Source organism: Ceratina calcarata, unplaced genomic scaffold (genome assembly GCF_001652005.2).
Source record: "Ceratina calcarata isolate Rehan_Ccalc_2016 unplaced genomic scaffold, ASM165200v1 scaffold397.2, whole genome shotgun sequence".
Taxonomy (NCBI): domain Eukaryota; kingdom Metazoa; phylum Arthropoda; class Insecta; order Hymenoptera; family Apidae; genus Ceratina; species Ceratina calcarata.
The window spans coordinates 344,286-367,283 of NW_017163090.1; the positions used below are offsets into that span (position 1 = coordinate 344,286).

The following is a 22,998-nucleotide window of genomic DNA, read 5'->3' on the forward strand; positions in this document are numbered from 1 at the left end:
TTTCGATCCCCACTACTATGCTCCTCATGCGCCATCGCTGACCATGCCTAGCATATCCCCATCAAGTACCAGTCCCCACCATGGTCGCGTCGTCCCCACTTTCCGGCCGAGGGACAAATTATGAGAATCCTACTCGTCTGCTCACCTCCATTGCACCGCCGCCGTCGCCTATTACCAGGCATACTCAAACCCGTAACTTGCGAATCGGCACCCTGTACTTTGTACCATATTTGCCGTCTGTAACAGCATACAACCACGTTCTTACTCGCACCTGCTCGAATCTGACTTTTTTCGTCTGTGTATGCGCGTGCATATGTATACTACGCGAGTACGCGATACGTAAGTACAGACGTACTAAATACTTACGTTTTGCGTATCGTCTCTGCATAGGCACAGTATATACGTATACGCGTATATCGTGTTCCGTATACCGGCGTAGGCATACGAACACCAACGCTTCCATCGCCGAGTGTAACCGGTTTCACCGATTTTTTTCCGAAAACCACTCGCGACCGTTCGTAAAATTGTTGCCCTTTGTCGTATGTGCGCGGACTATACTGGAAACCATATTGCAATGCCTTTCCTTGGAAACTCTAATCGCATCAGAATCGATAGGATAAATAAAACATTTACAGGAAGGTTACCGATACGTTCGAAGCAAATAATAGCGTCATTGACGTCTCATGATTCGCGTGACGTATTGACAATTTAAATACCTGGGCAAATGGTTTTACTTACCAACGAACTCTGTGATTAAATTATATGCTTATGGATTCGTCAAAGTGAGATGATAATACGCGTCGCGACGCCTCGTTTATATCGCCGGAGGTAGAAGAAGAATGAACAGTATCAAAGAAAAAGTGCGAGGCGGATGGAAAGAACAAAAATTCTGTATGTAGGTAGCAGAAAACGCTGGACTTGAAGTATGCGCGTTGTTCGATTTGTACCACGTAACAGGGATTATTTTTATAAATTTCAAATCTAGAATAGATGCGCACTGATAAAGCTGACTCTAATATATTCTAGCCGTGTTGAAGATAAAATGAGAATAACGTGGGAGTGTTATATATATATTTCTTTGAAAGCTTTAAACGTGATGGAAAATCTTTTCGATTTTAGTATAAAACTTCGCATGAAACTAAAGGAATTAAATGCGTTTAGTCAACCTCGTAATCGCCGTCATTTTCAATCCTAGCATCGAATTTTACGATTCATCGATTCGATTCGTCTTGACTTTCGCTGCTCTGCACCAATTCCTTTTAGTAATAAGCTCTGTTGCACGACCTTTGTATTGCAGAATTGACGAGAAACATTTTTGTTTAGATGAGATTGTGTTTAATCACTGTAGAAATCAATGAATGTAGGATATTGATACGATGAAATTTCAAGATACGATATCTTTTGAATTTACAGATTCCCACGCGCGTAGATGTCCTCTCGTCTAGCGTCAGCGTTCAAATTGGCATCTAGAGAGAATAATGGATGGGCATGCTTTGTAGATCACCTGGACATTAACACTACTAAATTTCGAGTGACTAAACTCGTCTCTTTAACTTGTACTTTGCATTTATGAAGTGCATCTGTCTTTTAAATGAGCAAACGTCTGAAGCAGAATGAAGAAACGCGCCAAGCTACAGTACCTAATGCCAAGTTCACACAGCAAACGTGAACGTGCTACCATCTGAAAATTATTCGATGCAAGCTGATGCAAGTAACCAACTTTGAATTTCGAACGACAGACGTCAGTCGGTATCGACTGACGCAGACGATGATGTGCGATAGTGAGAGTGAGAGTAGACAGTGAACAAGCTATAGTAGCCAAGTAATAAAATTTGAAAGTGTACGAAAGTACAAAGAATAACAGGTAGTCGCACTCGTGAAAGGTCATGGATGGACCGAGTCGAAAACGCTTTGTTCACGCATATTCTCATTGCGTAGCGTCTAAGTAGATTCTAATTTTGGTTAGTTTTCACGTGCACGCGTTACTAGTTTTGTTGTAAACAATGGCAGCACAACGAGCACTACCGCAAAGCAAAGAAGCTTTATTAAAATCCTACACCACAAGATTAAAAGAAGATGTGAAGTCGATGTTGGAGAATTTCGAAGGTACGATTTCTAACCATGCTTTGTACACGTTTGTTACACGATATCAATGAGTTTACGTTTCTTACTGAAAGAAAAACTTGTTCCTACGAAACAAAAGCTCTAGCCGATGCCGCCTCGCTTGCAATTAATTTCTTTGTTAACCGTTAACATATGTATAATAGATTTTGTCAACGAGTCGGGTTTAACGAACACAACCTAAAAAATATGAAGTCGAGTAAGTTTTTAAATCTAAACACCTCTTATTGTTTTGCAGAGATCATAAAACTAGCGAAGGGAGAAAACGACTCGCAATTATCTCGGATGACACAATGCGAGCAGGATACATACGAGATGCACGTTAGAGCAGCGAATATAGTTCGCGCGGGAGAATCCCTGATGAAGCTGGTCTCAGATATAAAACAGTACCTGATACTCAACGATTTTCCGTCCGTGAACGACGCGATAGCACAGAACAGCAAGTTGTTTAGGACGAAACAAGCCGAATGCGATCAGAAATTGGCATCCTTGCGGGATGACATGGCTGCCGATCTCTATGACTTGGAAGAGGAATACTTTACATCGATATACAAATAGACTCGGATTATGCACCATTTTGCACTTGTCTGGACCATCGATTACAATCGGTCTTGATTCCGATTTATTTCTTTGATAAACTGTACATATTACTTTAAGTATTCAAATAAATACGAATAGTTTTGATAGTACATGCGTATGTTTTCACGTAGTCCCAATTTCTTCCTTCGTTCAGATCGAGAACCAGATGAGACATTTGCAAAAGAAAATAAGCTTCGCGGTACCGATTGTTCGGGCATAATCGTTTCATTTTATTACTCTTTCAACACACAGACAATACATCGCACGATACTTCTAACTTGTAAATTATATTCGATAATGCAATTGGGTTTAAGTTTCGAATAATAATAATGATATAAGAATAATCGGAGTAATCATAATAACAGTAGTAGTAATAATACAATAATAATAAGAATCTTATGATAATACTATTTCTCTCTTTGTTTAATCTTTTAATCGAACGACGACGCTTTTTCTCTCTGTACAGCGATATAATTTACAGAAACGACGTAAACTTCTCTTTAACGGAGCATCGAGATTACCGCATCGATTTACAAACGATCGACCGATCCTTTTGGAAGTAAAGCTGATACCGCGTTAAATTATAATTTGGAATGTATCGTTCGTCTCATAATCTCGTTCGCTCCGTTACGCGTGTCTTTGCGTTAAAATGTCGCGTGTAATCGCGATAGATAGAAACTGAGGGAGCGGTCGACACGGTTATAGTTTCTTAAAATATTCGGAAGCAATTAACGGCATGTCGTTATCCAAGGAAAGTAACAAAAATATCACAGTGTAGAATGCAACACGCAACGCTGTGACACAGATCCATCGAGCATGGACCGAACGATAACAGGATCGCATGAAAAAAAAATTAGTGTTTATCGCGTCGCGAGACGCAGCCAGAACAATAGCGATACAGCTTCGAACGTTGGAACACAGTTGTTGGTTGCTTCGCTTCGGTATACATTTTTGTATATCTATAAATGCATTTTATTTATATTTAATTATAACTCATAGCATCATCGTCGTATCGCACGCTTATCCCCGAATCAGTCCGCGATCACGCAATTAAATCCTAAACGAAAATGAATCGTACTTCAATTAAAAACAAACGCTTACGCGCGATTCGATGTAACGTAATATTAACGAATTCGTTATCGAATCTTCGAAAAGAACGAGCAAACGGACAATCGAAAACAAAATTAAGGGGCGTGATCGATCTCGAAGCGACAATTTCACAAAGTCACTCGTTACGCATCGTATGTACTTACAAATATTTGGATGCTTCGAGATCGATAATAATTTAGTTGGGTAAATATGTACAAATTTGAATTCACTTAAAGTTATAACGTATGTCGCTAACAAATTCATTTTCTTTAATCTAAATTAAGTAATTTATTTTTCTTTTCTCTTTCTTGGTCCTTGTCCAAACTATAAGGAACGGAATAACGGAACGATATCGTAAATGCATATATCTACCTACATCGAAATACGACCGAACCTTGAGCATTAGTATTAGGATTTAACGTAGTATTATCGGTATAAATAAAGAATTTTTGTGGATTTACATCCCGATACGATTCGCGGACGAAATCCTCGATATTATTGTACATACGCGTATATTAAGTATATCGAGTAGACTTAAACTCTACTTTAGCAAAATCTTTTACAAATCTAACCGTGAATAGTTCAACGTTTTTTTTCTTCGATCAAGCTTCTTCGCACTCGATCGATTTAATTTTTTCATTTTTTTCTTCTTAAAATGTTGCGTAAAATTCTGAACTTTGACTGGCGCGTGGCGGCCGTAACGTTGAACGGTTCGGCATTAAAGTATGTAATCTCAAAAAGGGTTACAAAACGTTTCAGTCCCATCATCGTAATCTCTCCATTTGCTATAAAATGTGCCAAAAAAGTGATATGCTCGTTTTTCCCCTTCCGATTGACCATCTCTACGGGGTTTTCCGTGCACACTGTTATCGAAAGAAGTAGAAAGAAAAAAGGAACCACCGCACTGACCTCATCTTGGCAGTTTCAGTTACGCGTTATATGGAAAAAAATCATTTCGATCATCGCGATAATACAAAAGATACATAAATGCATACATTTGGAATGACACAGTTTATCTTTTCTATCGACCGTGTTAGGCGATTCGCTTAATCGAGAAAAGATCGTTCTTCCGTTCGAAGCGACCGCAAACGAACCATCTCAATTTCTCTTCCTCACTTACGATCGTCGATCACCGCGATCGGAAAAAAGTACATCGCGCGCGATGACGAATAAACTATTTCGTACGTCGCGCGTACACTAAGGCGTGTTCCGATCGTGAACGGAACAAAATAGTTTCAGCTTTTCTTTTACTCGTTTATATTTGAAACGATGAGCAAACATCAGGTAGACGCATGTTTCAACGTGCGCGATCTTATTTCGTGGCTACCGAAAAAAAAGGAAAGAAAAATACTTTTGAAATTAGTCTCTCTCGACGAGCTCCAACGATCTTCCTTATGCTCGTTTGATTCTTACAGTTTACGCGTGGTACTGCCCGCGTCAATAAAGGAGATCTCCGGTCGTTTCGGATCCCCACGCGGCCGCATCCTGAGCTGGTTTTAAGTAATCTATCTCGGTGGGTTCGTTCTCCGTTCGACTCCTGGCGGTCGGTGACGGTGACGGTGACAGCGACGAGGATAACAGCGGAGGCGACGGCGACGAAGTCGAGATTGAGGTCGAGGTCGAGGTCGAGGTCGAAGTTGGCGACGGGGTCGAAGACACGGCTCTAGTTACACCCAGTTCGAATCCTTCGGACGTCAAATCCACTTTGCTAGGTGTGTAATTGGCTAGGCCGCCGCTACTACCACCACCTGCAGGGACAAGCATTATCCCTTAATGAGTTATGCCGAACGTATTTGTAATATACAGCCTGACTCGGACGGCGCAAACTAAGATCTCGGTGATAAAGAACATGAAAGGAAGAGAATACTCAGTAGCTAATCGTAGGTAACAGATCTCCTGACAATGAGATGCGCGTATACGAGTAGGTAGATGGTGTACAATAGGCGTAGGAATTCGACGAGAAGAATTAAAATTTTAATGAAAATGAAAATTACCGAGAAGGGTCGGCATGGCAGCCGAGCAGCCGGTCGAGGACGTTTTATTGCTGATGGGAGGTGATTGTTCGCCGGAACCGGAAGTTTCGCCATCCGTACAGCTCTCACCCTCCAACATCGATGCCTCACTCGGGTATTCGAAGGTTCGGGTAGCCGTATCGTCAAACTGAATTCGATGCTGAAACAACAAACAATGCGATATCGTTTTATCTTCGATCGATGAAAGTAATCGGTCCGCCCAGTACCTAACGAATTAAGACGGATCAATCGGCAGATTACGGATATGCTTTCGCTGACATGTAAATATGTAACGAAAACCATTCGGTAACGATCGACGGGTAAGATAGACTAAATTCTCGATAATGGAACAAGGTGCACGCGTCATACGTGAACATTGTGTACTGGATGGATTATGCTTACGGTTACGCGATAAACAAGAGAGGGAGATGCCAAGCAAGCATGCAAACGAGAGACAGGAAGAAAGAAGGCGAACAGAAAATAACAGTAACTCGTCACACTCGATGCTTTTTCGGCTACGGCGAGGACATTGTTCCTCTTTCGCTCAATTCTAGTTATCGCTTCTTGCTTATGCTCGGTAGAAACACCGGCAAAAGAGAAAGCAATTTTTGTTCGTCTCGGAAGAATTTGACTCATCTCGCATCGCATGGATAATGTCCAAGGTATCGGAATTTGGGACGCGAAAGCTATTCCTTCAGATTCTAGGTGCCATGCTAAACGGAATTAGAGAAAATCGTTTTTCACACTGGGAAAATTATACCCACAACGTATCGTTATCGTGATGGGACACGGTTCGTCTGTAATCGATTAAAGAATTAGAACGGTCGTTCGTAGTTCGCACGTGTACATACATATGCACAATTTTATTGCGAATGAAATGTAACGCGATTAGATCGTCGCGTTGGTGCTAATAAATCGTTGTTTCATCTCTCTTTGTAGCGGTAACAAAGTTCTTACCAGCGATTATTTCGAGCACAAGTTAACGCGTTCGTACGTACGTACGTATTCCGCTACCACGGGACTTGCAGGCATTCGAACGTTTCGTCGAAATAGTGTTACATATGTACATTCTACCCATGAACAGTTTAACTTTCTTCCGATGCGTAGCCTTTTTTGTCTATCAGTGTTAAACTCTGCGACCGTAGAACCAAGAAACGCGAGAAAGTTGCGAAATAACTGTGGAAACGTAATTAAAGCACGTATCTATACGCGTGTAGATGCAACGCTTCGTACAATTCTGTGCCGCGTGGCATATTCTTGCGAAAATCTATTACGCGCGTACAAACATCTGACGAAAACCATGCCAGTGTAGGAATGCCGGGTAATAGCGGCAACGTTTACGAAAGTTCACTCGATCTTAGCGAGTCTAAACTCGGAACTACCGGTGTACTTTTTCCTTTAGGGTGTACGAGAGATTTTCATAATCTCCATTCGAAAGAGACGTGTGACGTTCGTGCACGTGTTTCGATAAAAGGAAATACGTATGTACATAGTTGTCCGTGGAAGACAGGCTTTCTTCTCTGCGAAAATGGTACCGTCGATAAACGGAACGCAACGGAGCGTGACGCGTAGGTACCGTTGACGCGGGCAAGCACGAACATGGAAAGTCGTCTTTCGCGTACGTACATACAGGCAACGAGCGTAAAATCGTTTCAAGAGACGCGAGGGTAGCATCCCATTCGCGCATTGGTCGAGGGTGGTATCGATTTTTCGCGAAGAAAAAAATGGTAAACCGAGCTACCCTCGAAAGAATAGAGTTCGTTTCGAAGCTTTCACGTTGCATGCGCGTCTCCTACATTATAAAATCGACTTCGGCTAGAGGAACTGGAAGAAATATAAAATTTCTATTATTTTTCAATTTTGATAATTGTGTTATATATTTTTCCTTTTTTTCGAAATATTTCGTAGAGCTCGTACTCGTTGATGAGGTACAGTCAGTATAATATGAAAAATTGGTTGGTTCGAATTCAGGAATTTCATCGAGGAAGAAATCTCGAACCAGGCTCCGTTAATTTCGACAAAACCGACACCGAACAATGACGAAACAATACGGCTGTTATCGTTCGCGCGAGAGGAAACCGTTTATCACGACGGACAATAGAAAGAGGAAACGGATTTATGAACGGACTTATACAAACGTATTTAACGATAGGTACACACGTATATCGTTACGTTTTCCGTTCGCTCGTTGGGTGGTTCATTATTCGGGATAACGTAACATGTTCGAGCCCTAGTATAAGTACTAGTCAATGGCATTCGCCATGCAGAGAAACGTCGTAACATTTAGTACGGGTGTCGACTCTTCCGCGCTCTAAGAATTGATCGTTCTCGCGACCGAACGCTGCAAATCCGTGCGACCGCTTCTGCGATGGATGCGCGAAGCTCGTTTTACGCGACGTAAAAACTAGACGCGGAGGCATCCGTTATGTTCACCACTGCCGGTGATCTTCCTCGACGCTGCCGTTGCCATTTCGGGCTCGAGTCGAGTCGTCCTCGATTTCGGTTCTCGAATTCGCGTACTCCCCGAATGCATTTCCGTTAGCAAACGTACGTATGTATGTATGTACGTAGATTTATTCCGTTGTGGCAAATACCCACGTACGCGCGAATACACGTGCGCACACGAGATATTCGTACGCATACGTACGACAGCAAGTATTCGAAAGAGATGCCCGTTCACCTTGCGCGAAAGCAACGCGTTTACATTCTTAAGATTCGTTTGCATACGTTGTTCAATGACGATACGTACATAGGTACACAACAGATAGGCTACATCGTTTGCAAAAGCTTACGATGCACCGGCTCGTATTTATGGCCTGACACTGTTTGAATTTATTAGCGTATTCGTCGAGTTGCGCGCTGCTAAGCGATAACGTTAGAAACGTTTCTTCGTCTTTCGTCTCGTACCGGCGGTGTACCGGGCAGAATCGTTACGGAAATCCGTTATTTGTAATAGCGGTGACGTCGCAGTTGCGTCTTTAAAGTCCCAAGCATCGGATTGAAAAACGCCCTGCGATACGCGATGTCAACGTTTATGCGTCGCGTCGTATTGACTACATACACAAGATAACACGGATCTTGTTCCGAAAATAAATAAATAACACCGCGAAAGCTCCTTCGAAAAGATAAATTTTTTCCTCGAGGTAGAAGAACACGCAGTTACATACCGAGTATTCGATTATAGCCGAATGCGGAGCATTCCAAGACAGAACGATTTAGCAATCGGCGATCTGGCCGACAAAATCAAATTCTCGACCTGATTTCAGGCAAGGACGCGTCAATCGAAACGTCAACGGGTACAGAATCGCTGACGATTGTCAACAAATAGAGGCGAGGCGACCGGTTCGCGTTACAGCCGTTCCATGAATTCAGCGGATAAAAGTGTGCGGTTGCTACTTCTTGAAACAGGATCAAGGTTGTTCGCGTTTTCGTTTGAGTCTAATTACGCGGTAAGGATCGCGTCGCGTTCGTACCGATTATCCAGCGTCGTATCGTTAGAAATTCTAGCATCGAATTAATTTCTCCCTCAAAAACCCTGATCAGTCTTCGATATTCATTGTCACAGATAGTAGGTGTCATTCATTTTTATAAAGATGATACCAAAGTTTCACTTCTTTCATAGGCCTAGATTGCTTTTTTTGTAGAAATGAACAGTACGATAATTATTTATTGATTATTGAAACAGAATTCGAATCGAATTATTTCACGATTTACATTGTCCTGCACGTTCTGTGAACTGACGTACGACGAACAAACCGAGGAGTTGAGTCGGTTGAAAAACGGTCGTGTCGTACCGTTCGTCGCGAGAGAGAACAACGACCGCGGTTTCTATGCCCGAGGAGAATCTCCTGTCGGCCCGTTGGATTCCGTCGCTGGGTCGCAACAAACTCTTCGGAGGCGGGAGTTTCTATCGATTCGACACGGTCGGTGGACGCGACGAAGTAGGTAGGTAAACTAAATCGAAATGAGAAAATACGGCGCGACGCATCGGCGAACAATCGATTCAGAAGATATCGGTTTTCTATACGAACGAAGCTGCGACGCGCGGTTTGAAAGAGCGATCACCGAGTACGCCATTGTCCATTATGCCTTTCTACCGTTTTATTCACGATCCGCGACTATTCGTTGTTTCGATCTGTTTCGCAGCGAAATTTTCCGCCGAAATGTTTTATCGCGTCGCGTCTTGAAGATCAACAGGTCGTAAAACGAAATCCTCTATACCCACGAGGCAAAGAGACGAGCACACGTCTGTACAATTGTAATGATGAAACGTGCAAAACCCAAGACACTCTTTGTAATCGATAAAGATATGTACATAGCAACTTGTACAAATGATAATATCGAAGATGAAACTTTGATAGCCATGGTCGATCACCATATCGTCTATCGTATCCTCGTAAATGATCTCGTTGGTAACGGCAAACGACTAGTTGGGGAAGGGAAAAGGTAGGCCGTGAAATTAACGACGCGGACGAATCAACGACGTCGTCCTGTGTATGTACGTGCAACGTTATAGCGCATTAATTATTTAGAACGATTATCCGTATGCGCGCTCAGTTCGAGAGCGGAGCAGAGCAGATTCGCGTTTAAGGTACCTATTGTAGGAGAAAGAGTCACATGATTGCTCTTGTTAGACTGGGAATCGAAACCTATACATACATCTTTCACTTGTCGGGCTGCTCTGATCACTGATAAAATAGAGCCCCGTTTATTCGAATCAATTCATGGTCAGCGTCAATACGAGCTCACAGGTAAACCTCTATTATTCGAGCTACTCGATCATCCAAACTGTCTTGTTTCCTGAACAAATCGAATAAACAAGGTTATACTGTAATGAGCTATCGAACCAATCAACGATTCTAATTCACCCAATGTCCTAGTCTTTATAAACACTAGAACATCAGACTACTAATTCCCCACACTATGTATCTACAGTGAGATCGTAGTCGTTCGCAAACTACCCCTTCAACTTTTGCTCATCCTTTTAACCGAAAATTCATTAATCGCGAATTTAAGAACGTTCGTTGAACCTTCGCGAGAAAAGAAGTTTAAAAAAGAAATGTGTTTCTTCGTGTCATCGATAATATGTACCTATGTAGCTAGATACATACTTAATTACGTACGATGATAGAACGAAGCACGCGACGTAAAGAGAAAAACGTTCATCAAGCGAATTATTAGTTGTATAGAATCAACCGTGACTCGTCCACTCGATGAATCGTTTGTGCTTTCTGTACTACATGCGAAGATAGGATATCACCGTGACAAGTAGTTGTAGCATCTAATGCGCGAATTGCATTAAATTAAAGGTTGTCGCTCATGTACCGTAACGCAACGTGCATAATATGTATACTGTACGGCGTTTTGCAGAAGGAACGACGATGATAAATCAGGAACTAAATCGTATTCAATGTTCTTTCGATTCGTGTACGATTGACCAAGTTTTCAAAACTCTCGACGAACGCGGAGTGAATATAATCGATCATGGGAAGGAAAAGGTGACCGCGTTATCTTTCGAAGAAATACTTATAAAAAAAGAAAAACGATAAAATCAATGGATGAACACAAGGCGTGTATCGATGACGATTCCTGTATGTTCCTAGTTTCACTCGCTCTTATCGCGTATCGGATAAAGTTCGATTCCATTCTTCTGCTCTGACGCAAACTTATTTACAGATTTTATCTGAAAGCTGTTTTTTTTAATTTATATATCAGCATTTCGATCTATTAGAATAGTACGAGTTTATGATACGGCTTGCGATAGAATGCAATACTATTATAGGGATTAAGATAAATACGATAAGTATAGCTCGAATCTATTCAATTACCTTGTGATTTCGCGGGGTCCTCGAAAGATTACTGCGGCCATTAATGAGAACGTTATCGTTGAAGAACGAGACGTCGCAGGGCGAAGGTGGTCCACCGGTGAGCTCCCACTCGACGTCGTCGGTCGTCGACGCATCCAATGTTGCGTCCAACACTATGATGCCACCGTCCCCAACCTGTCGAAAAATTCAGCAGTCGTTAAAAAATCGGGTTACGGATAACTCTCGAAATAGGAGCTTGGAGGCGACGAGTACGATGGAATCCAGCGAGGTGACTTTCGACTTTCGAGTCGACCGAGTTCTCGTCACCGTTACGTCACAAACCGAGAAATACCCAACGGTGTGTAACGTACAACGCGTACAAAAGGAACGAAACTAAAACTTGTATTATAAAGAGTATAAAACGAATTCGTTCTGTTTAAAAATAAAAGAACAACTGCATTGGATATAAAAATCGGAATTATCCTCAAAACGCTTGAATTATCAAAGAGACGATGCAAGGTAGCTCTGCGCCATGAGTTTTCACAATCAGAAATCCAATCTTCTTAATATTTGCGTACTCTTTGGATTTCGAATGCGGCGCGCGATAAATACGCGACGGCACGCGCGTTATTCATCTGTTTCGTCCACATCCGCCGCCCTTTCATCGTCTTGATCGCATGTATAATCTAGTTCGTGAATGAACATCCTGCCGAATGAGAAACAGATGTTGAAGCGACCAAGGACGCGATTTCTTCCAGGCATCTACGTGTTCTACCAAGCTCTCGAGCCGTAGACTCTCGTCCTTCAACTCTCGTAACTTTCGAACGGACGGCCTCTACATGTAATACTTGTTCGAAATGTAGAATACGATGCGAATAGAACGGAATCGTTGGTACGCGTATCTCGAACGACGGTAAGCCAAGTGATAAAGTTAATAATGTTAATCCAGACGATAAAACCTATGGACAGCTGACGAAAGAAATTACCCGATCGAAAACAATTTCTTCGACCCGAGTTCACTCTAGTGAATCCGCTCGGCTTCAGTATTTCCTACGGAACGATCGCGCGTGAAATGGAACTTAGATCTCTTCGATCTCCGGTCCAGTTCCGGTTATCGCTCATTCACTCGTCTAAGAAACGATTTTTCGAACAATCTATATAGCTGTCGGGATAATTCCCGACGATTTTCAACGGCACGTTCTTTTCCCACCGTCCGCGCCCGTTTCCCACTCTCGACTTTCGAGAGGAGGCAGGGAACGAAAAGAAAGGGAAGGGAATTCGGGTTGAGCGATGCGAGATCCGAGACAGAAAAATGCGGTCACGGATCATAACGCGCGAAGCCGCATTACGGACGAGCAGAGATCGGGGTCGTGTAACGCGATACGTATGTACCTGCGTAAATGTTGCATCTGAATTCGAATACGTACTAGCGTTACCGTGTAACGCGCCTCGACGACACCGAACGATCTGCTAAAAGGATACGAATGTATCAGCAAGTAACTTGCGACAGTATTTACGAGAGCGATTCTCGCAATAAGTGTAAACGCATGTGAGGTAGCAGCCAGCAAATTAAATTCACCTGCGAGTTGCTTTCAGAGAGTTGCAACAATATTTGTAAACAGGTGTGTTGCACTTCTGCCAATTGAGTTTGCAAAACACGTCGCAAATTACATGCCAGTGTATTTACTAATCGTTCCTAGAGAGAGATGATATTTTGCATTTTCTGTGTTAGATCGGTCTATAAAATAATTGAGGCAGCTGTACGACGGTGTATGAACTACGTAAATGCATTTGGTACGACGAGACCGTTTCACGTTAGAACGAAGTATTAAAGCACATTCATTTAATATTCGGACACATTTCGAAACGAAATAACATTTCTAATGAGACCAAACAAATTAATTTTCTTTAGGATGCTGGGAGGTTTAATTTAATGAATAATGTGTAAAGAAAATTGAAGAAAATTGCTGCTCGTTGGAATTTCAAAGAAAAAATTACATGATTTCTAACTTCTTTAGTGGAGTGCCTAATAAAAAGTCTTGAAATGTGTCGGAATATTAATAGGAGTCACTGTACATAGCACGTGCCTCGGAACATCGTAATTTCATATTTCCCGTTTTACCGCGAAAAAGCTATTTATCTACGTTCCTGCGTATTATTTATCTACGTACGCAAGTAATAGTATATATAGTAGTACGTAAATACCTATGTACTTGCATGTACAGTATACGTCACAAATAAAAAGGACAGAAAATTGAGAGAACTGGAAAAAAAAATCTCTGCAATATTGCGTGCATTCAACGTTCAGCTACGACTGCTACCTACCTACGCGATGCGATACGAGTTAATCGCAAGTTCAACTTCGATATGTAGCTTGGAATTAACTTTAACTCGGCGTTATAAGCGTATCTGCGACGTCTTTGTTTTACGAGCTCATGGTCGAGTGAACATCTTACTACTTATTTATCGCTTTGTCGCTTAACTAAGCGGAAGCGCCGTTCATTTCTATGCTGTTTAAATCTGGATACGTATTGGACAGAAAAAGCGATGAGAACGATAAGTGCGGGAATCTGGCGCGTTTCAGCACCCGCGTGAAAAGGGAAAGTCGACAACCCTGGAGTATCAGCAGTTCGTCAATCGCGTACATCGTACATAAATGGCTATCGAATTCGTTTCGCATTTTTGAAATCCATGTTCATTAAGGAAATCTTTTCCTTCTCTCTATCAATTAAATCACTGCAGTTTTTCGTGGACTGTGCTGTCACGATCGGAAGAAAAATTAATTTCGAACAAGACTGCAACGATAACACGTTGTTTCGTTTCGACGATAGAAACGAATGTACGATGTACTCCGTTTACTTCGATCGCACTCGTCGCTTTTAAAGAGAGAATAAATAGTGAATAAAAAGCGAATCGTATCGTAAGGGCGACGGAAAGAGGGATTGAAAGGGTCGAATGCAAAAGCGAGCGGGGAGGAAAGAACGGCAATGAACTTAGAAACGCGGTCCTTGACTCCCTGAGAAAATCCCAGGAGCAGGACAGGAAGTTTCTTTTCGTTATATCTACGTACCGAGCTCCGCCGAGCGCACTGGGGTATCACCGTTGGACACGGGCCTTGAACCGAACCCTCGCAGAGACGAGAGTCTCTTCGGTTAACGACGCGGCGCACGCATTTCACTCGCGTTAGTCGCGTTTCAATTCCCTTCCGCATTCGCGAATTTACGACCTCTCGATTCTTTCTTGCAGGCGAATCAAAGACACCGGATGCGAATTGCCGGAGATTTGAATGAGAAGCATTGGCAGCGAGGACATGCTGAAACGCATTCGTTTCTTCTCTACAAGTTTATGCAAATAGGAATCGAGAACAATCACGGCGATTGCCGTATCGCTCTTGATTGTTTATCGACTAGGAACAATGCGATGTATATAATCTATAATGTGGACGGAGATCGATCGACGAGTAAACGGACTGGCAAATTGATTTTCTCAACATCGAATTTCTTCGCGCTATAAGATCGACGGCGAATCGAGATTAAGCGCAGGCGATATCGGTTCTTGGACCGCGTCGGACAGATACCTGACTCTTGGTAACCGTTTATTTACCGCAACGTGTCGGCAGCGTAAAACGGTAATGGGGTTAAGGAATTTGTCCATATCAGCTGGCCGACACGACCGAAGTGTCGATTCTTACGAATTTGCAACGTATCACTCGTGCACGTATGTACTATACATGTGCGTACAGGTACCAAAAATCGAAACGGTCTGTCGTCATTCGACACGATCGTTCAGCGTGCCTTAGAAGGTTGACTCGATCCTCGAGAGTCGCAATAACGGGTTGGCGAGACCAACTTCTCTAGCGCGTACTTGCAGTACCTATGTAACACTTATTTATGTACGTAGTTGGAAGTATCTGCGACCGATCGGCCGTATAAGAGAATTCCCATAGCCGCATCTCGTGGAATGTCGCCAACCGCGATACCGAGTCATCGTCGAGTCGTTTATCAGCCGAACGCAACTTCGAACTCGAACTTTTTTCTCGATTTCGAAAAGTTGTGCCATACGACGGTATCGAATATCGAGTCCTGTCCTGTTCGTTCTTACGACTACGTATAATTACCGATCGATACTTGCACAACCGCGTGAGTCACCGAGATACCCCGAGCTCTAACCCTGGACAGACTGCAGACTGCCTACGAAGGAGCGGCCGCCCGTTGCGTACAAAGGCGGCGTCGGCCGTTAAAAAGTATTACGTTTTCTTCATTGGGTACATACAGCGTGAATAGATAGAACAAAATAGCACGAGGGTACTGTCCGATCAGTAAAGCGAATTGCTAAACGCAACGTTCATTGTGATTTGCATTTGCGATAGAAAAATGAGAAGGGAACGATAAATTTTTTTTTCGCATTTCCGCGCGGCGTGTTACGTCGCGTCGGTGGGCGATGAGGTATGCACTTATGTACGTACATATTATGTGCCTGGTACCGTAATACCATGGCGAACTTGCGATAATAGCAACGAACGCGGAAAGCGAACGAACGCAACGAGTCGACGCTTACGTAAGAACCCGTAACCGTTCTGGCGTCTGTTCCGTCTCCCTTCCGGTTTCAACGTCCTTGCATAAGTAACGGGTAGGACGAATACCTGATACACCGATACGTGATAGCGCGCGTTGCTCGTTTTAACGTTCGAACACGCGCCTTACGCGTACGTGTAAGTAATATTAATCGCGGATGAAAACGAATCGAACTAGTCTTGCAACGTAGTGGAGCGTATCAACGCCCCCTCGCTTTTCGATTACGATTATGCGATCGTCACGTCGCGCATTCCATTCAATATCATTTTTGTTTCAGTCTTCCGCTTTCACCTTCCTTCGACATTAGGAAATATGTGATCGTAAAATATTCTACGTAAAAGTATATTTAGATAAAAACTTATCTCGGCAAATATCAGATTCGCTGAAGATACGATCGATAACTTTACCAATAGGTATTATCAAGTTCGACGCTTATCATGACAATTCTTTTACCCGAGTCTTTTCTCTTACCAATTACTATGATTACGCGAGCAATGTATTAAGCGTTCATACATTATATACTTTCGGTCTACGTAATACGAAGCTGAGTAACGCTCAGCGATTAATTTCTTTCCGGCTGCGTTACGATGCGCGGTCGCGGCGCGGCTGCGTTTCGGTCGGCTACCTCTTGAAATTCCACGAGCCGCGTTCCCCAATCCTCTTTCGTTTTCCACTTCTTTTATTTATATTTCACTTTAATTGCTCCCGCGGATGCGAATCTTAATCATAATTTATTCCCATTGCGTCAACTTCGTAAGAGCAGGTAAAATAGCGATTCGTATCTGCACGTACACGATGAGTATGTCTTACATGAGTATCGCGAACTTGAGACTACAGTAGATATCTAACGTGTGTTCCCGAACGAATTCGAGTTCGAGGAACTATTAATGATTCGTTCAAGGTTAATCAACGGTTGCGAGCATTGGCCACGATCGAAATCTTTCTTTCCGTTTCGCTTTCTTCTTTCTTCTCGAAAATAGGTCGATGCGTTTCGATCCATCGGCGCTCATGATTCGACGGTTCGATTAATTTCGTAGCTGAATACTTGGATATTGCTATCTGGGGAACGCACGGCTCTTCGAATCGCGCTTATCACGCGATCCAAGGACTATTAATTTCCATTTTAATTACAAATCGATGTATGATATAGTACCGTCGTTTGGCGTACGAAGTAATAGGAGTTGTGTGAATCGGTGTAACTTCGATTGTGTTATATTACGAGCTACGTGTCGTCGATTAAATTACACGGTTTGCATCGTGTTGCGCAAAACGTTATCATTCGCCGAACCCGAGACTGATAGACGATACCTAACATGGGACCAGAAGAATCGTTCGATCAAGATGAAACACCTTCGAAATTAATCGTGCTTGTACGAAGTATAATACTCGTATCGGAATTAAAGAATTAAAACGATAACGATGATCGTACTGACTCCGTGTGGGTATTTACCAGTTTCCGGTTCCACGTCCTGGCTCAATACTTGGCGCCTAATCTAATTGTTCCGGGTACGAACGGGGCTTCGCGCGTGGACTGAGCTACGAGTGCTTCGAGCTAATTGAAATTCTATGGGCGGCGCGCGAAACTTATCCGATGCGTTGGACGATAGGCAATCGGTATTTAAAGAAAGCGAAACGTTCGACTGATGCATGATGCGTACGCAAGAAAAGAAAGTATGCGATCTGCCACAGATAAGGTTGAACTGAATTACATAGTTTTACGATTCGCGTCCCCAGCTTCTCTTCTCGTAGCCCCGTTTTTGGCGTGAAGAACGAAACGAAAGTATTCTCAAACGTGTATGAGTTATTATCAATTAACGATGACTCACCTTTGGCTTCTCTCGCTTCTTCTTAACGATGAGTCCGTCGTTTTCAATGTAATCGGGCACGTCCTTCCGGTTACTGAAATTAAACACCATAGTGTTGTTCTGCTGGTTCCACGGCTTCGCTTCCCAGAGTCCGGCGCCGGCTGAGCTCGACTTTTTCGCTGGTTGGATCTCATCGGCACTCTTCAAGCTGACCACTACCTTCGTCGGCTGCTCTATGCTCTTCACGCGATTGATCAGATTCTTTTCCAATTCTCGATTGCTTAAATTCTGCTGGGCATGCTGGGTCTTCGTAGACACCAGCGGCCTTATTATTCCGATCTGTTTCTGCGGAGGAGACTCGGTCTTTTGGCATCTTATCGTCTTAGACTCGTTCCCTTGAGAATACGAAGTGGTCGTCGAAGATTTGATCAGACCCAGACTGCAAATAGCACCTATAGGTTTCACACTGCTCTTCTCGTTCGTTCTCGCGTCTCTGTTCGGTGTTGCTTCCTCCTTCCCCCGGTCTTTCTCGATCTTCTCGTCGAACGTGTCTGCTTCTAATCTCTCCTGCAGTCTGCAAACCGATTCCCGATCGGTGCCGATCACCGTTACGTCCGATTCGTTCGCAGAATCTCCGGATAAAAACGACTTGCCCCTGGACAACTCTACCGGCAACGACGACGATTCAGTTTCGATTCGATCATCTGACTCAGGCTCGTCCGTTCGTTCTTTCTGTTCGATTTTCTCTCGGCACTCGATCCGGCCGTTCTGCTTGAATCCTGGCAAGTAACTTTTGTCGGAGATGGGCTTATCGCTGAAGCTGAACTGCATCGTTACTCCGGTTCTCGCGATGTTCTCCAATGCAGCCTTCGATATCGTTCTCGGAGCATCGATCTCCTCAACGTCCTCATCCTCGTTGTGCGCCGAATTCTCCTCGAGCACCTCTCGTTCCACGAAACCGCTCCGTAATCTGTCGGGCGACCGCTGTTGTTCCGTCACATCCGCGTCGGAAACGTTCGCGCTGTGTTCCGTCTGCGGTCGCACTGTCGGCGACGGTAACTTTCCCGTTTCCGACGCGGACGTCTGTTGCTGTCCGAGTATCTCTGTCCTGCTGGGACTTGGCGGTAGTTTGCGAATCGGACTACTGGTATTCCGTCTGAAGGGTTCCTTGATCGGGGACGTGGGACTTCGAACTCGCGGCGAAGTTTGTCCGAGCACATCCTTGATTGGCGATGACGGGCTTTGCAGTCTGGGTGAGGAAATTCTGGGCGAGAGGACGGGCGTGACAGGCGGCGACTTAACGCTGATCTCAAGAGATGATGATCTCGACTTGCACGGTTGTTGAGTCAGAGGCTCGGGACTGGGTGCAGGCGAGAATCTCAATTTGAAGGATGGTTCGGGCGACGGGGACGGAGAAGAGTGCGACTTTTCTATCTGTCGAAACTTGCTAACCACCGATGACACCGACTGCGCTATGGGATCCGTGATCACGCCGTCGATGTGGTATTCCCGCTGACCCTCCCGGGTCTCGATCAATTCGGCTGTAGGTTTTTGCGGCAGCACGATCTTTTTCGGCGAGACGGATCCGACCGAGCCGCTCCGGATCGGCCCGCTGGTGTTTCCATTTACGAACGGTTTAGGTTGAATCGGCGGTTTTGGAATCAGCTTCTTTTGTGCTTGAGCTTTGAACGTGTCGTTAATGGTTTTGAAAGTGGCCACCTTCGCAGCTACCTCGCCCTTCGGCTTCAATTTCCTCGCGGATCCCTCGAAGATTCTCATAGTGGTCTTGACTAGATCCGGCGGCGGTCTCTCCGTTTCCGCCAACAACGGTTTGATTCTTTTCGGTTTGTTTACCGGTTTGGGCCTCTCCGACTCTCCCAATCGACTCTCGATTTTCACCGTGGTGCGATCGATCAAAACGATGTGATCGTTGATCATAGAATCTCGCCTGGAACCGACACTAGAAACCGCGCGACCTGTCGTTTCATCTACGGTACCGTTGTATCGTAGCAACGTTTCAACGCTTCGCGCCCGTTTCATCGATTCGTTGCCTCGAGAAACGTTCCTGTACCTGTCGGTTTTAACGACCACCGTGCTACCGCCGCTGCCGATCGCGTTGCCCGTAGCTCTCTTCGTATACTTTCTCCGATTTTTCTCACCAGGCTCGTCGTCGCAATCGAGAAGATCTTCGAGACTCGCCGCGCGACGAAACCGCTGTACGGAGACGCGGCTTTTGTTCATTTCTTTGAGAGCGAGATTGAGATACTTGCTCTTCAGCTTGTTCACTATTCCCGGACCGTACTGCAATTCCTCCGAACTATCGCTTTCCTCGCTGGCCACATCGTTGTCGTCATTATCCTCGTCGTCGTTGTTATCGTTGCCAGCCACGATTTTGTTCCTCATCGTCCTCGTTTCCTCTCTCGTCGAATTGCCGCTTTTCATATTGAACTTCCCCGTCGGAAGCTCTCTCTTCGTTCTGCTTCTGCTCCTCCCACACCCGACGCGCTCCTCGCAACCGACCGGCGCCGGATCGACGTCGGTCTCCGGTTCGTCGCCGCGCTCTTCCGATTTCCGCTCCATGTCCAACGTCGACGATTTGCTTGAGGTACCGTTCGTAACATCCTCCGAGTCGGAACAGAACGAGGAGAAATCCGCCTCGAGGCGCATGTTGCACGCGACTGTCGAGCCGTCGTCGGTACCAGCGACAGCGACGCTCGCTCCGGTCGGGACGATGGCGCCACAGGCCGGTCCTCTTGAGAAAAATCCGGAGGAAGATACAGCGTTCGCGTTAGCAATACCGTTTCCACCACTACCGTTACCGTTACCACTGCCGCCGGTTGCGAGAACTTTACTTTGCTGCCTGCGACGCTGAATCAAGTCCCTCTTCCACTGTGGCACGTTGTTGCCGGCCGCCTCGCCGGCGCTCGTTGTCGCGTTGCTAGCGGTAGCCATGTTGGACGCGCGATGGGTGCGTTCGCAAGCGCGCGCCCGACCCTCGTTGCTGCTCCGAGTCCACGGCTGCTGCTCCCTCGCTCCCTCTCGCTGCACTCCCGTGTCCGCAACTTCGACGACCTTCCTTCTCTCACGCGCCACGCTCGATATTCATCCTGCCGACCGCCGATTCCCGTACCGACTCACGACCATCTACACGTACATACGCCCGCCGACGGTCGATCTCTCCACCCGTCACCGACCTCGACGTATACACGCGCGTTCACGCGATCGCAAGCGCGAGGTTGACACTGACAGCACACGCGTTTCGACTTTCCTCCCCGAGAATCCGACACCGTCCGCGATTTATACGGTTCGCGTGCCACCGCGACGGCCGTTGCGACTGGTAACCGGTTTCGAGCTCGTTCTACAGCCTGTAGCGCCTAGTTGAATTTCGAATGCAGGATAATCGGGAGAAAATCGAAGCCACCTGTCCGACGCACACGCATTCGCGCACACCCCGTACGAACTCCGAATGCGAGACGACGAGATCCGCGGCGACTTGACGTACAATCTTTCGTGGCCCGTCTGTCGCTTCGTCGGATGGTGCAAGACCACGTATATCACGTGCGTAATTTCGTCGATATCGGTGTCCGCTTTTCGGGGCGGACGTCCAACCCAGCGAAGACCAGTCGTTCGCCGAAAATCGAAAGTGCGGCCACACTTTGCGCGCACGGTACACGGCATACGGTTTTGAGACCGTGCACTCTCACTCGCGCACTCGCCAACGACCACGTTTCGACTCGTATACGAAAGCCGAGAGCACGGCCTTTCTCGTCCTCGCTCGTTCGTTCACTCGCCACTCCTGCTTCTACCAGCTTCTACTTCTACTGTCCTGCCTGCCTGCCACTGCCGCTATCTCCTGCCTTCTGCCATAGCCATAGCGCGTACATACGTTACGTACCTACTGTACGAGCACTACCACGACTCGCGACTGTCTCGACGTTCCAGCCGCCAGCCAGTCGCATCATACGCCACGCACCACACATGCAGAGATATCGCCTCTCTCTCTCTCTCTCTCTCGCTCCCGTCTCCGGCTTCTATATGCCGTGCGTTACGCTATGCACCAGCAGGCGACCAGCACTAGCCCCCTCTCGGACCGCTACGGATCAAACGCTCTCTTTTCTCTCCTCTCTTTTCACCCTCCTTTGCAGATAGCACCGTTTCTTTTTACCGTCACCTCGACGACGTCACGCTTTCGACCGAACGCGCTCCCTCCACGCTCCTCGCTCTCCGCCCCGTCGTACACGCGCGGTATGCATCCCTCTTCCACTCGTCTCGTTATCTCTTCGCGAGGGTTATCTACACACTACTAAATACATCAACGCACGTTGAGATCTAAAATCGATAAAATTTAGATTCCGAAAAGCGACAAGTATAAAACGAGTAAGGGTACCTTCCCATTATTCGAGGGGTGAGTTCGTTCTAGTTGTAAATTTACACCCGCATTTCCAGAGTCCGTTATTTCAATAGCGCTTTCCGCTTTCGGTTTGATAACTGCGACACGTGTGTATGTTAATCAATTCGACACAGCGCAAGGGTCGTATCCGAGTACACTTTGTCCTTGTTCCACTTATCTTTATAAGCCGGTGAAAAAATGACGTGCGCGTTCACGTTCATAGTTCCGAATTTAAACAAAAGGGAAACGCATCCGGCGGATGATACGACGCGCCGCGCGGTTCGAGATAGGTACTCAAGACAGAAGACGCATTCGACCGAATGAAAATCAGAACGATGACCCGAAACCTAAAATGTAAAATGGTCACATCGTCGGCTGGTTGTCTCTTGTTCTGTAACGATAGACGAGCGACGAGTCTGAGTCCCGCGCAATGGAAACGTTGTCCGAAACATTTGCGTAGATGCTAACTAACGGCACACTGATCCGCATCTGATCTATGTATATGTAGCTACGCGAGATAGTCTTGGCTGATTCGCGAAATAACTCGCTTCCGGTGTCCGGTGTCGACATTGCTATTGGAGCATACGAAGATTCGCGATGGAATTGCTGGAGAAAATGATG

General features: G+C 45.3%; 2 protein-coding genes across 2 annotated transcripts; one reads left to right on the plus strand and one right to left on the minus strand.

The window, feature by feature from the left end:
* The first annotated feature begins 1,677 nt into the window (after positions 1–1,677).
* Positions 1,678–2,810, plus strand: LOC108626357 (Mediator complex subunit 22). Its single transcript, XM_018026983.2, has 2 exons — positions 1,678–2,106; positions 2,360–2,810. Exons 1-2 carry the CDS (start codon positions 2,004–2,006, stop codon positions 2,677–2,679), a joined length of 423 nt encoding a protein of 140 aa, XP_017882472.1. The 5' UTR covers positions 1,678–2,003; the 3' UTR covers positions 2,680–2,810.
* Positions 2,811–2,906: 96 nt separating this feature from the next.
* On the minus strand, positions 2,907–22,143 carry bif (protein phosphatase 1-binding protein bifocal). Its single transcript, XM_018026982.2, has 4 exons — positions 18,009–22,143; positions 11,630–11,803; positions 5,784–5,961; positions 2,907–5,537 (listed from the first exon to the last, which is right to left on the minus strand). The coding sequence occupies exons 1-4, from the start codon at positions 20,937–20,939 to the stop codon at positions 5,227–5,229; spliced, it is 3,594 nt and encodes a 1,197-aa protein (XP_017882471.1). The 5' UTR covers positions 20,940–22,143; the 3' UTR covers positions 2,907–5,226.
* Between the last annotated feature and the right edge of the window lie 855 nt (positions 22,144–22,998).